General features: G+C 50.8%; 1 protein-coding gene across 1 annotated transcript in view; it reads right to left on the bottom strand.

The window, feature by feature from the left end:
• Nucleotides 1-14,849, bottom strand: part of KSR1 (kinase suppressor of ras 1) — a 47,223-nt gene that overhangs the window by 10,066 nt on the left and 22,308 nt on the right. Inside the window, 8 exon segments of the mRNA XM_032272282.1 lie at nucleotides 4,090-4,225; nucleotides 5,482-5,613; nucleotides 6,348-6,481; nucleotides 7,658-7,754; nucleotides 9,952-10,331; nucleotides 11,024-11,072; nucleotides 11,824-11,878; nucleotides 14,220-14,261. Of these exon segments, the coding sequence (XP_032128173.1) occupies nucleotides 4,090-4,225; nucleotides 5,482-5,613; nucleotides 6,348-6,481; nucleotides 7,658-7,754; nucleotides 9,952-10,331; nucleotides 11,024-11,072; nucleotides 11,824-11,878; nucleotides 14,220-14,261 (1,025 nt within the window).

The raw sequence follows: 14,849 nt of genomic DNA, 5'->3' as shown, positions 1-14,849 counted from the left end.
GTGCAATTGACCCAGGAGTAAATGAAAAGAAAACAGAAGGGTAACAGCTGGGTAACAGGCCTAACATCCCATTGATTCAAATGACAAGAAACCAGTGGGCTCTGAAAAGAATGAAACAAATTCCATTCAAGAAGCAGAATGCAGAAGAAGCTGAAAGACCTCAGGAATATGAGAAAGGTGTTTGTTTCTTTTTCCAGCAATAAGAAAAGGCAAAAAGAAGAAAAAAAAAAGGCAATTAGAAACTACAGGAAAAACCTAAATTGCTGTGGTCCAAATGTGAAGCCAACAAAATGGTAAGCCTTTAAGCGATTGATGAAGAAGAAGAGATGGACCCACAAAGAAGAAAACGTAATCCCAGTGAACTACCTGACCCCTGGCTAATAGCACTTGCAGTCTATTATAACAGTGTACACACTGTTCATTATCTTCTCACTTTTAGCCTCCATCAATAGGCACAGCATGGAAGATTTAATCATGGCAACCTTAACAATAAATAATGTGAAAGCTGAGCAAAGTAGTCCAGCAGAAAGGAGAGAGTGACAAGAGAGTGAAAAGCTGATAGACCGAGGTGATGCCTTTGGCGAATGACCTAGGGTGAGGGACTACTGGTTTTCACTAAGAACCCTCTGGTCTTTTGATGTCTTCCCAAGTGCATGGACCCTTAGATACAATGACTAGTAACTCACTGGCTGCCTCAGAATATAAAGCAGTACCCAGTGGTGAACTATACAGCAGCGTGGCTGGAGAGACAGAGAAAGGCGCCACTCAGAGGGCACTTCCAGCTTTTGTCTATGATAAAAAAGTCACTTTATTGCATGGACCAGTGTTCCCCTACCCCTAATAGTAATGTGTTAAGAAGGGAAGGCAAGACAGACAAAAGAAAGGGAACTCCCGTGAGCCACGAGCTAGCTGCCGGAGCATCTGCTCTGTCCCCACTCCCCACGGCCCAACCCCAATCTGGTCTCAAAGCAACCATCACTCCGCACTAAAAGAAATCCTTCTAATTACTTCAGAACTCTGGCTGTGCTCTAGAACGATCTGAGGAGCTCTATTTAAAAATAAAAAAACCCTATGATCTTATTCCCATCCCAGGCCAATAAAATTGGCACCTCTATGGGAGGGACCCCGACCCTGGCATTTTTATCAAACTCCCAGATGATTCCAACCAGCAGCCAGTGCCGAGCCCTGACGCCCTCGCAGCCCTCAGCTCAGCTCTGCTCCAGCCTTTGCCTCCCTGACGATAGCACTCACCATTCTCTACTCCAAGATGCTGAGGGTGCAGGAAGGAAACAAACTGCGGCCAGGAGGGCAGAAGGAAGAAGCTCCTTTCTTCCAGACACAACAAACATACATAACACTCTGCTTTATACAAAAATGTCCTTGCCAACTCTATTGTAAAGAGAGGTGAAAAGTGGAAAGAATCTCCATGTCCAGTGATAGAAGCAGTTACATTTCGGCGTGGCCGTAGGACAGTATGGCAGACAGCCTTAACGATAGGGATTTGCTAATGATTTGAGATAATGAGCATAATAAAATGTCAAGTGGAAAAAGTCACAACAAAAACAATCAGCTAGATGTTATGACATTTATGTCTTAAATTTTTTTAAAGAAGACTAGGCTGGGTACAGTGGCTCATGCCTGTAATCCCAGCACTTTGGGAGGTCAAGGTGGATGGATCACTTGAGGCCAGGAGTTCGAGACCAGCCTGGCCCACACAGTGAAACCCCATCTCTACTAAAAATACAAAAATTAGCAGAGTGTTTTGGTGCATGCTTGTAATCCCAGCTACTTGGAGGCTGAGGTGGGAGGATCACTTGAACCCAGAGCCTGGGTGACAGAGCAAGACTGTCTCAAAAAAAATTTAAAAAGACTGGAAGGCAGTGGCTACTTCAGCTGCCATCTGCACTGCTCCAGAGCCTAGCCAAGGAGGCTACAGCCACAGCCAGGAGCCCAAAACCTGTATCTTGAGCCCACTGGCAGTTGCAGGAGGCAGATAAAGAAGGGTCCCCGGAGAACCTCCGTCCGCCCCACAAGTGTTTACAGCAGATATTTTTGGGCAGATGAGGAAACCTGCACAGGGTCTTGCCTGGGTACACCCGTAACAGGCTGGAGACCCATATGCACTGGGGGAATGGGGTGGAGCCACCTGGAATTCGGGTCTATGCAGGGGGAGGAGCCTGGCCTCTTCAGCTCACGTGTGGTGGCCTGGTATTCAATCTGTGAGGCGGGGACCTGTTGGGAGGACCCCCTTTTTTTGGCTGAGAGCGTTCTTTTAATGAATTCTGCCCTCCTCACCTTTCCATGTGTCCGCGTGCCTAATATTTCCTGATCATGAGACAAGAACCCGGATTTTAGCTGAGCTAAAAAGCAAAAAATCCCGCATCACCACCACACCTTCCTAAGGTGCCCAAGGATGCACTGAGGTGCAGGTGGTGTCAACTGGCCCTGGGCCGAGAGTGTCAGGGAGGGGCTCATCACCCAAGCCCCTTGCCCAGTGCCCCAGAGGAAATGGATCAACTGGCCAAAGAGGAGCCTGCTGTTAGCACTGTTATCTAGTATTTTCGTGTCATCTTTGGAGGCGCATACCTGTACAAATATTTTGCACTTCAACAAGATGACATATACTACTGTGGAATAAAGTAGATCAAATATGTCATCTTGAGTGAGCCCTCTGAAGACGCCCTAGCTGCTTGCCACCCATCAACTGAGAAAAATATTTCTTTAATATATTTTTAAAATATTCTTTAAAAATATTTCTTAAATAAATCTATTAAGATCTTGGAGGAAGATGAAATTGAATTCATCACTGTGGATTTGCAGGCAGTGATCCTGCCAGCATTGCTCATGACCTGAACAAGAAGCTCACAGCCTATTCAGTTCTTAGCCTGGACAAGTGCTGGGCGGGCCCTGGGAAGACTTCGATTGCTATGCTGCCCGGATACTGACTGCAGCTGCTTATTAACATCAAGGCTGTTTTGCCCCAATCCTATCTGATTCATGGACACATGGCTATCACCGATGCACTGAAAACATCCAGCCCTGGAGTTTCTTTATACATCACTGCACCATGACAAAGGGAACTGAAAGTTGTCTGAATCAAAATAGAGTCACTAATGTGAAGAAAACGCCGACAAATCAGGCCTGGGAAAGCCCTGAAGAGAGGCTTCTTGTGCTTGTATGTCTGATAAAAACAATCCCTAGACTCCGAAACCTGCAACCTTGTATGAAGGCCACTGCGACCATATACAAAAAAATACTCCTACAAGGACATCTGCCCAAATAGCCTGTCTGACCTTGGACTGACGTCACCCTTGTGATCTTTGTAGCCAGGGACAATTATTAAATATTTCAAAACAATTACATAATCCTCTTCACTTTTCCCTTTGCCTCCCGGAATAAGCCATTTACCATGGCACGCATATTCCCAGTGCAGTGCTCTAGTTCCAAATAAACATCTTTTGAGAGCCTCCGTCTCTTATTTAGCCTGACAAAACTTACAAACACAGAGATACCATTAAGAAGAAGCCATGCAGAAACGAGAAGTCAGCAACCACAATTAAGACTCGGTTTTTTGGAAACAAGTTTGCTGCGGAAACTTCGATTTGTTCTTAACAGTCAAGAAAAACATTATGGGGAAAGATTTAATACCATAGTGTAACACAACTATTTGTAGTTTGAGCAGTGATTTAAAAAAGAAAAAAAATCGGCCTTCCTTCATGTAAATAACATGGGGCTGTTTCAGGTATAACTGTAAGGCTGGATGTGGAGAAATAAAAAAACAAATAACATGGGGCTTTACTTTCTTTTCATCTTATAAATCAATGAAAATCATTATCTTTAAGGAAAAGATAAAACACTGAAAGGAATGAAAACGGTGATGGTGGGTGTGGATGGATATTTTCTTATTTACGCCTCCCTGTTCCTTCCCATCCCCAGCAGTGCGTGTCGTTGTCATCTCTAGCTAGACACCTGCAGGGGGCAGAGCCCCGCACCGACCCCACTTCTCAGGTGGGTAAATGAAGGGCGGCCATGCCACGCACCCCACCCTACCCCCAATCCTACTGCCCCTCCCAGGCAGGGGCTACTCACACTGACTTCCTTCCCCAGGCTGACAGAGGCCAGGACACGCTTCATTCCTTCCCCGCTTCCAATCTGCCAGATGGATGCCTCTGCAGCTTGGTTCTTCAAGGGCCAGTCTCGTGCTTGCAGCTCATACCAGACAGTCCTGTGGAGACCCAGCCATGGCCGTGAGTTCTGGGGCCGCTCTGCCCAGCTCACACACAGGGGCTCTTGCAGCCATCACCCAGCCAGAGGATCAGGACCCCTCTCCAACCTTCCTCACTCATTTGGCTTCAGGGGATGCAACGATGGCCTCCTGGAGGCTCCTCCCAGCCTTGGAGGACCTGGGCCCTGTGCTGTCATGGGGTGGCAAGTCTGAGACAGCACAGGCTTGACCGGAGCATGGGTGGTCATTCCGACCTCAGCACAAACCCAGCTCTGCCACTTTCTACTGGCTCCTGGTAAAACGGCTTCACCTCAGTGGGGCTGATGCCTCAGCCCCTTGTCACAGGGTGGTTTGAGGAGTACTGAAGTGCCAAGCCCAGCACCTGGCACACATGGGTGCTCAGGAAAGGATACAGTTAAAGTTCAGGGAAGAAGGATGGCGCCAAGGTCACCCCACTGGGAAGAACACCCAGAGACAGCACAGGAGACTGGGGTGGTGAGTCTTGCTTGGCTTCTCCACATTCCCTTGGCTTTCTCGACTTAGGACAGGACTGTCTCCATCAGATCCACACTGTCCAATGGGGGAACCTCTTGCCACAGGGGGCTATTGGCTGGCTGAAATGTACACAGTTGAATGGAGGGGTAATCTGGGCAGTAAACAAAGACCAGATTCTTAGTAGGAAAAAAGAACATAAAATATCGTATTAATTTGTATGTTGATTACATGTTGAAATAATATTTTGGATATGCTGAGTTAAATAAAATATATCATTTTATAATATATAAAATATAAACAGGGGAAACTAATTTCACCCATCTCTTTTTTTAATGTGGCTATTAGAAAACTTTAGCTTCTATACTGGGCTCATATTACATTGCTACTGGTCAGCACCCAGCTCTCTGTGGGGTACCAGAGCCTGGCTGGCAGGACGCCCACCTCCCCCAGCCTGGAAGGGACAGTTCTCTGTCAGCTCTAGTGAGCATCCTTGCAGATTGGCTGCGTGGGGCTGACGGCCAGTGTTAAGCACAGAACACAATGACCTATGTTAGTCCTCAGGAAATGACCTTGTGTGGAGGAGCTATTTTCTCTCCGTATCTTACTCATGGGGAGGCAGAAGGTCAAGGATGTGGTCACGCACCCAGCAAGTGGCAGAGCCAAGACTCAAGACCAGGTGGAGTTTTACTCCAAAGTCTGGGTTTTCAACACCTAAAAGCCCGCCTCCCTCTGCCACAGATGGCCACCAGGGCCCTACTCACCCAAATGCATAGATGTCAGCAGCTTTGGAGAATGGCAGCTGATCCTCATCCTTCCCAGGGGTCATCTCATGCACGATCTCAGGGGCCAGATAGCACAGCCAGTCGTGGGACAGCTTCAGCTGGTTCTCACGCCTGGAGACCAGGAAGCCAGGGCAGGGACACAGGCCTTTCAGCAGGCAGCCAAGAGGGCTGCCTGGCTCAGGTCTGTCCCAGGGCCGGCAGAGCACCCACACACAGCTTAGAGAACACACATAGAGCCAACACGCTGACCCCGCACTTGGGAAAGGCATCTGTGCTTTTGAGGAATTCTACAAATGAGCCATGACCGGGTGTTTCTAGAAAAGTGGGGCAAGAACGGATACATATTGACAGGGAGGAGCCTCTGAAGGTACCCAGCTCTCTTTGCTAGGAGAATGGGGTGCTTCTGTAATCAGGAACCCCGATCTGCCTGTGGATCTCAAACCTGCCTGGGACTGGTCCTGCAGCCTCACTGCCACACTCCCTTTCAGGGTTCCCAGGATGCCAGGGGAGGGTCCTTTCTCCCCACCCAACCCCTTCAAGATTTGGGGAAATAAAATGACGCTCTTCCTCATCGTGGGGAAATAAATCCTGGGTCCTTGGCCAAGCTGGTGAACAGCCAGGGCAAATATGAGTGTGGTGATCTGGTCTCCAGGAAGTCAACCTGAGAATCCAAACATGACCCAAATCTGATTCTGAACCAGAACTACAAGGGCAGGACCAAAGCGACCTGAACTTCCCTGCAGGGACAACTGCAGCTCAGCAACAAACAGTAAAGGGCCAGACCCCAGGCCCGCCCTTCCCCACCCAGCATCCCCGTCCCACCCAGATACCCAAGACCCACTCACCGTCCCTCTCGGACCACGCCTGAGATCCCGAACAGCCCGAAGCCTGTGATGACCACCTTGCCGTTGTCATAGAAGACGTTCTTGGATTTGAGGTCTTTGTGTACGATGCCCTTGGCATGAAGATACCCCATGCCCTGGAGGACGGCGAGCCCCAGATCGGCGGGAGTGAAGATGCTCAGTGACGACGGAGCTGCCACCCTGGGCTGGATGCTCTACCCAAACCCCCTCATTTGATCTTCACCATTCCATGCAGTATACTGTCCCCATTTTACAGAATACATCGAGGTTCAGAGAGGGAAAGTCACTTGCCCCAAGGCACACAGCAGTGAAGGAGCAGAGCTGAGATCTGACCCCAGATGGGTCCATGCTCTTTTAATGTTACCATGCTTCCAAATAGCCACCTTAATCTTGGAAAAGGTAGGGGGTATGAACAGGGTGAAGGGCGGGGAGCCAGGGGAGTAGGAACAGTGAGATTATCTGTGTTAAGTCATAAAGGGCCTAAATGAGCTGGGGTTTTCTGTCAGGATATGCATCACTGGTCTCCACTCTCAGGCAGGGCCAGGGCTCAGGGCAGGGGAACAGAGAGGCATTCCCACAGAGGGGTTCCCAACTTGGGATGTTCCTAATATCTGAGCTGTAGAAGGAGCCCTGGACTAAAACTGAAATCTGGGGTTTGAATTCCATCTCAGCTCAGAGTCTCGCTCATGGACACAGAGCTCAACTCCTCTGAAGCCTGGTTTTCTCATCTGCCAAGTGAAAGGTGGCAGTGGGTGATTTCTAACTAATGCTCTATTTTAACTGAGCACTGACGAGGCAGGTACATGGAACGTGGGTGACCTGACACAGGCATGATCTCAATCAAGGTCAAGCTTCCTCAAACACCAGACCCAGGGCTCCTGTGCACCCCAATGCATAGATTATTGCATTTTCAACCTAACACCAATCCAGAGAGGGAGGCTATATGAGAACTCCCGTTTTACAGGAGAGAAAACTGAGGCTCAGAGAGGCTGAACAACCTGCCCAGACTCACACAGCGGGTGTGACCTGGATTGAAACTGTCTCTAAAGCCTGCCGAGTTCCTTCCCAAACAAGTCAATTCCATCAAGGCTAATCATGTAGATGGTCAGCTCCCAGCTGTGAGCGAATGAGAGACAGGGAGGAGGAGACAGGGTCCCACCCTTGAGGAGCCTGAGCTAGAGGCAGAGGCAAAGCTGCCAAACCAACTTGATGGGGGCTGACAGAGCGGGAGAACAGCCAAGAGGCCTGGAACTGGCCAGAAACCCACCCCTCAACAGCAGACACCCCCTCACCTTGATGATCTCCTGAGCGATCTGCCTCGTCTTGTTGATGTCCAGAGACGTCTTGGGGTCCCTCACAAACGAGTGCAATGTTCGCCCCTTGCAGAAGCTGTTGAGGGTGGTGGTGGGTCAAGCACGGGTCCCGGGCTGGTGCAGCCTGACCCTGTCCCTGGTGGAGCGCATGGGGAGAACTGTGCCTGCCTGCCTGCCTGCCTGCCTGCAAGGACTCTCTCCACCCCCTCAGCTGTGAGCCAAATCTTTAACCCAGCCAATGGCTGCTGGGGTCTGGCCTGAACATGCAGAAACACACATGATGCCATGCACGTACATGCACACAAACCCCATTCCCTGAGAGCCAGTGCCTGCCTGTCCTACAACAGGAAACAGCGCATCAAAGCTCCCAGGAACTCAGAGTAGCCATGCTTGGTGGGTTCAAGGCAGGATCACTCTGATGGGGAAGAACCTGGCCTTTTAAGGCAATCACCAGGCAACATCAAGGCACTGGAGATCACTGTCAAGAGTCTCATTATAGTTTTCATTTTTTCTTGATCATGGGATTTTTATAACAATAAAGGCGTGTGCAAGGAGGGAAAGGGGTAGGGGAGATGTTAGGGGTGTCACGGTGACTATTGGAAAAGGAGCCTGAGTTCTGGGGTCTCCACCTGCATCACCTCCTAAAACCTAGGATGAGGAGGGACCCAGAGAGAATGTGGGGTCACTCCCCTGTTGCAGGGGAGCTATCTTAGGAAAGGACTATGATTTTAGAAAAATATTCTGGAGTCTCAGAGCCTTTGAAAACTGGGCAAGGGGCTGGGAGCAGCGGCTCATGCCTGTAATCCCAGCACAGAGGGAGACTCCTCCTCAAAAAAAAGAAAAAGAAAAAGGAAAAAAAAAAGAAAATTGGGTGAGGGGTAGAGAGTATTGGTGATTTCCTTATCTGTGTCCCACTTTTCTTCAGCGTATTCTAAACAAAGTAAGATTTTTTTTGTTAATGAATGTTTTTCTGTTTCAGGCAGGCCACAGTGGCTCATGCCTGTAATCCAGCACTCTGGGAGGCTGAGGTGGGCAGATCACCTGAGGTCAGGAGTTTGAGACCAGCCCAGCCAACATGGTGAAAGCCCCTCTCCACTAAAAATACAAAAATTAGTTGGGTGTGGTGGTGTGCACCTGTAAACTCAGATACTTGGGAGGCTGAGGCAGGAGAACTGCTTGTGCTCAGGAGGTGGAGGCTACAGTGAGCCAAGATCGCACCACTGCACTACAGCCTGGGTGACAGAACAAGACCCTGTCTTGTGTTTCATTAATTAATTATGTTTTGCTTTTTATTAATTTTGGAGACAGAGTCTTGCTCTGTAAATAAATTATGGGACCACCAGTGATCAGCTCATGAGCATTACATGACTCATTCCAACTCTACTGCACTCCAGGGAGGTCATGCTGGCAGTCTGAAATTGACCATGGTGAGAATATTTACACCACAGAAAGTGATGGACGTAACAAATTAGGGCTTCCCTCCCTACTGACCCAAAACTGGTTGATACACATTTACCAGCACACCACCAGGTTCAGCCCATGTGATGGGGATACCATGCATGTGTTAGAAGAAAGCGGACCTCAGACCCATTATCGAATGCAGAAGGCAAGGCATGAACCAGCCTGATCTCTCCTTTGCATTTTTATAAGAAGGAATAAACAGGTTAAAAATGTGAGTATATGCAAATGTCTTCATTTTAACAGAAGGGAGGTTAACTGTTTATAGTGTCTCTGACTTTGGGGAGAAGCACTCAGGTGCAGCGGGAGACGACTGGCTTTCACTCCGTATCTTTGATGGACATTTGATTTTCTATAACCTTAGAAAGGTCTCACTCTGTCACCCAGGCTGGAGTGCAGTGGCATGACCTTGGCTTGCTGCAGCCTGGACCTCCTGCGCTCAAGTGATCCTTCTGCCTCAGCCTCCCAAGTAGCTGAGATCCCAGGTACCTGCTGCCAGGCCCAGCTAATTTTTTTGTAGAGATAGCATTTCACTATGTTGCCCAGGCTGGTCTCAAGCTTCTGGGCCCCAAGCAATCCTTCTACCTTGGCCTCCCAAATTGTTGTGATTATAGGCATGAGTCACTGCACCAGCCCATATTTATTTTTTAGTGTCAGTGAGGTTACGTGAGAAGGAAGTTATATCCCATTTTTAGTTTTCTTCCTTGTACCTCTATTAGAACTTCTACACCTTCTAGGGCATCCAAACAACGTGACTTCCTGGGAAGGGGGAGGCTGAGGCGGCCACCCAGCATGAGGGCCTGGGGCTGGGTTACCTGGTGATGATGGCCAGGTGGGGCGGGTTCATGCAGGCCCGCATGAAGAGCACCACGTTCTCGTGCTGCGTCTGCCGGTAGTTCATCACCTCTTTCTTGAAGAGCTTCAGGTGGTCCTGGTTGTGGCCGTCCATCTCCAACAGGCGAATGGCCACCTCGCCATGCCAGCGGCCGCGGTGCACCCGGCCCCAGCGGCCCTGACCGATGGGCTCGCCCAGCTCTACCTGCTCGAAGGGGATGTCCCACTCCTGCAGGTACACACTGGTCTGGCTGGCCTTGCGAGAGATGGGGCCTCGCCAGGGCCGGCGAGAGCTCGGCAAGTCGTCCACCTCGTCCTCGTCGTCTTCTGCCTCTGACTTGCCAGCCTCTGGCTCCTCAGCCTGAAAGGAGAGCAGGGAGGAACAGGCATGGGCAGAAGATCTGGGCTCCATGACTTCTCTTCCCTCTCCTGGAGCCCTTGCCAGGTAAGGGAGGAGAGAGGCATCCTGCTAGGGCACCCAGCTGCTGTGGACAGCGGGCGGCTCACTTAGCATCACTGGACCTCAGTGTCCTCATCCACAATATGTGGCAGTTGCCCCAGTGACCTGAGGCCCTTCGTCCTGCTAATACTCCAAGATCTACCTGTGAGCAACATCTAAGCGTCTAGGGAAGGGCAAGAGCAGCCCTAGCATAGATGAATTTCACTGCACCCATCCTTCTGGAACTCTTGTTTAAACACAGTTTCTGACTCTCCCTGAGCAGGAGTAAATCAGTCTGTTAACATTCTCCAAGCCATAATTCAATGGAGGGATCCAGGCTCAGTTGACACTCATGTTCAAGGTTCAAGGCAGTGGTTCTTGATCCAGGCTACAATCACCTGGGGATCATGGGGAAGACAGGGCTTGGACAAGTGTGCTCCATTACAGTCATCATCATTCCTCCCCGCCATGAACCTCTGCAGTGGGTGCCTGAGACAGCCCTTGCCAGGGCCCAGCACCCACCCTACTCACTCTCAAGCCCCCTGCACATTCTGAGATGGCAAAGGGAGAAAAGAGGGAGGGGCCATCTGTGGACTCATGTGTGTCACCCTCACCTCTGCTTCGTGAGCCTCCAACACGTCTGCTTTTGGCTGGTCGTTGAGCCTAAGAGTAAAACAGGGTTTGTCAAGGAGACCTTGAGGGAGGCCACTCTGCTCTCATCTGGCAGGACTCCCAGGTGAGGTCTGAGACTAAGGTCTTTAATCTGACTCACACCTGGCTAAAGGAAAGGCCACGTGGATACTGCGCGGACAGGCAGGAGGAGGCTGAGAGCCAGGCCTGCCCCTGTGTGGCCTCAGCCTTCCCCAGGCTAACTTGAAGATGGTAGGGGCTGAGAGGTGAGCAGTGATCCCCAAAGCCCCTTTCCAGATGTGACACTGCTGCACAGGGGCTCCGAGCACACCCATAGGACTCAGAATCTGGTGACCTTGACTTGGAGAACTGGCTCTATCACTTCCTAGCTGTGTGACCTTATGTAATTTCTTAACCTCTCTGGGCTGGCTGCATGTTATGATGACATCTACTTTGATACCTACTGCCAGGCTGGATGAGATGCGGGAATGTGAGTTAAGTGCTCAGCATGGCCTGGCAGAGAAAGGGCTCTGTACAGGAGCTATTCTTAGGCTTCTCTAACTCCAAGTGTCCTCTGTCCACCCCTCCGGGTCCCAAGACTGCTCCAGTTTCATATTCGGCCCCACCCAATGTTGACATACTGATAGGAGGCAAATAAAACCCTCTGTGGAGTTCACTGGCCCAGAGGGAGAATGAGCCCCAGGAGTTCTGCATCTGGCTGGCCAGAGGTGGAAGGGTGGTGTGGGAGGTGGCAGGGACGTGGACACAGCCTAGGGATGCCTACCGGGTACTGTCGGCGGCTTCGGGGAGCGGGGCTGCCTGTGCAAAGGCCGAAATGTCTGGAGGAAACACAAAGCAAAGGCAAAGCATGAGATCGCTTCCCTCCCCCAAGAGACACCGCCCTCAAACCCAGCGCCCCGGAGAGGTTGATTCTCCCTGAGCAGCTGCCTCGTGTTTCCCCAGCACTTCCACAAGGACCAGCCTGTGCTGTTCCATGGACCTTGCAAGCACGCAGCCTCCATAGCTCCTGCTTCTGCATACACAGCTCTGTCTCAGCAAGGCGCTCGGGGTGGGTGGGGAGGGTGAGAATTCTCATTACCACCACTCCCCAGTGGCCAAACTGCCCCACACAAGCAAGTGGTAAAAGCAAACTGGGCTCTCATTTACTGGACAGGTGGCCGAAGCTCCTCCTGTTTGGACGCCAGGGCTGCTTGTGACAACCCTTGAAAGTAATGAGACACCCTCACTTTGGCCAGCGAGGCTGTGGCAGGACGCGCAGGTGGCTCATTAGTGACACCTGGTGCCGGGCGCAGCTGCTGGGGATTTCCAGCACAGAGGCCCCAACCCCTTGGCTTCTGGGTATGGGTCACTGTGGAGAAGCTCTCAGGGGAGAGGAGGAAACTCCACATATCAGGGGTCCAGAAGTGGGCAGCTGGGGCTGATCCCTGAGCCTGGGGTGTTCCCAGTTTGCACTGAAAGTCCCACGTCCAGGGACACCAAAACCGAGTTACTCCAGCATGGAACCAAGTGCTACAGGGAGACTGGTGGTCCCAGGGCCGTCATGGGCTGCTCACTCCCCGTTCCTTCTGCAAAAACAGAGACAGGAAGTGGCAGTGGCTGGAGCTATCAGAGGCCTCTCTCCTGCCCGTGTGGACAAAGACCTCCCTCGACCTCCTGCTAGGGCTTTCTTCTGCCTTTGAAGGTCATCCGAACCACAGGCTGTGACATCTCTGGGACCTCACGGACTTGGAGAATCTGATAGAGGCAGTGGGCCTTCTTATCAGGGAAATGCACACATATGCTCGACATCCCGTGCACAATTTCTGGGGATCAGAACCTTAGAAACCTGTACTTATGAGGCCTCCCCTGGACACAGTGTGTCTGCAGACTATCAGTGGGGGCCTGGCCTTTCCACCTATCCAACATGGCTCAAATGTTCCACAGAAGGCAAACACATGCCGAGGGCATGAGGGGAGCAGGAAGGGGGGGGGCTTGGGGAGGAACTGCACCCCAAGAGGGAAGGCAAAATGCCTCTGAAGCCCCATGCTTTTCCTTAAAAGTTAAGAGTGTATCAAACATTCTGCTCCAAAATGTGCCCACGTTTGCTTTAACAGAAATATTTCCTTGCCCTCCCTGTGACATATCTTCAGGGGAAAATGGGAAAACTGCTCTTCTGGGAGAAGAACCATGTCTTCCCAATGTTTTGGGGTAACCCCTGTGTGCGTCCTAGAGCTAGTAACCAGGGGACCACAACAAAAAACGGGTGAAACTGCAGAGGCTGCCCAGCTGCTCAGAGGAAGCCTCCTGGGACGGGTTCTCAGGCTCCTGACTCCTGCCTTGCACACACCCGAGCAATGCCATATGGACGTCTCTAAGGGCTCACAGACGCTGCAAGTCAGCTCCCTGATGGAGCTGGCTTAGGGAATAGAAAAGCCTGGAGTGACCAAAATACTGTGAGACTCAAGACAGTCCTGTTCAAGCCAAGAAAAAAAACAGCTACAGTCTTTGTCTTAAACACCGTTATTCTCATCACCATCAGTTACAGAAAAAAAACACTGATCTCAAACACTTTAGGGGCAGGAATGAAAAGGTTGGTACACAGTAAATGTACAAAACAATCTTTGCAGAAAGAACTCAATGGATTGACTTATTGTAAGGTTTTTCCTTTAAACTTTCTGCAATAAGGAGGCATTTCCAGCAACAGCCAGCAGATGGCACTGTGTGGTAAGGCACAGAAAGGTGACACCCACTAAGTAAGTGAAGCCTGCAGAACTTCCCAAATGGGTTTCCACTTCTGCAAGACAAGGCAGTAGTTTCCCATCATTGTGCAAGGGAGGATATGGTGACAGATGCTCATCGGGCAATAGCAAAAAGTCCTCCCCCCATTCCATAAACCCAGGTTCTGGTCCTGCTTGTGCCATCTCCTGGCAGTGTGACTGTGAAAGAAGTCACCTGCAGTCTCTGTGCCAACGGGATGGATTCCAGGGTCCCTCCCAGAAAGAACTTCTCATGTCAGAGGCCCACCTCCAGGGCACTTGCCCTGCCCGCTTCCCATCCTCCATGGGCAGCCAGCTCTCAGAACAGGAGGAGGGAGACTCAAGCACTTCCAAAGGTACTCAGGTGGGCTGACAGAAGGGGTCACAGCAAGGGGCAGTTAATGGAACCTTGCAAACGACTCACCTGGAAAGATGAACTGCTGTCTATGATGAATGAAGTAGGCAGCTTTAAACAGAAGAGGAGGTGAGTCACACACACAGAATGGCCAACGCAGGAGGGAGGAGAAGAATTGCAGACACCGGCTTGGGAGACAGGGACTTGTTATTGGGCTGGGACAGCCCTGCCCCAGATGGGCCCGGCAAGGACAGGCCAAACCATGCAGGAAGGATGAAAGGAGCTGGGAGAAAGAAAATGGGCCCTGGTATGAGTCTGCAGGACTAAAGGGGCTTGCACTGGAGGATCGGGCATTCCAAGACCCCGTCTCTGGTGACCAGCGCTCTGTGAAATCCATGTGAGCCCAGAAGGGCAAAATGTAATGGGAGAGAAACGGTATTTCTGAAAAGTTTAACAGTGCTATGTGTGGAAGAACAGCCTCCTCCCGAGCCCCGCCTGTACCTCCAGAGTGTCTCAGCCTTACCGCTCCCTCCCACATTGTTTCTTTCTCATGTAGGGAACTGAGAGGGATGCAGCAGGGTTCTGGAAGCTGACAGCATGTCGCAACTTCAATTCTGCCACATAACTAGGCTCTGGGACCTTAGGGAGGTGGCTAACCTCTCCAGCACTGTCAAATGGGGTTGTAAATACAGTCATGTG

The sequence above is a fragment of the Sapajus apella genome, unplaced genomic scaffold (genome assembly GCF_009761245.1).
Source record: "Sapajus apella isolate SASKATOON/1434 unplaced genomic scaffold, GSC_monkey_1.0 scaffold396, whole genome shotgun sequence".
In the NCBI taxonomy this organism is placed as follows: Eukaryota; Metazoa; Chordata; class Mammalia; order Primates; family Cebidae; genus Sapajus; species Sapajus apella.
The sequence above is the reverse complement of the archived record's forward strand: the minus strand, read 5'-3'. Positions and strand labels throughout refer to the sequence as shown.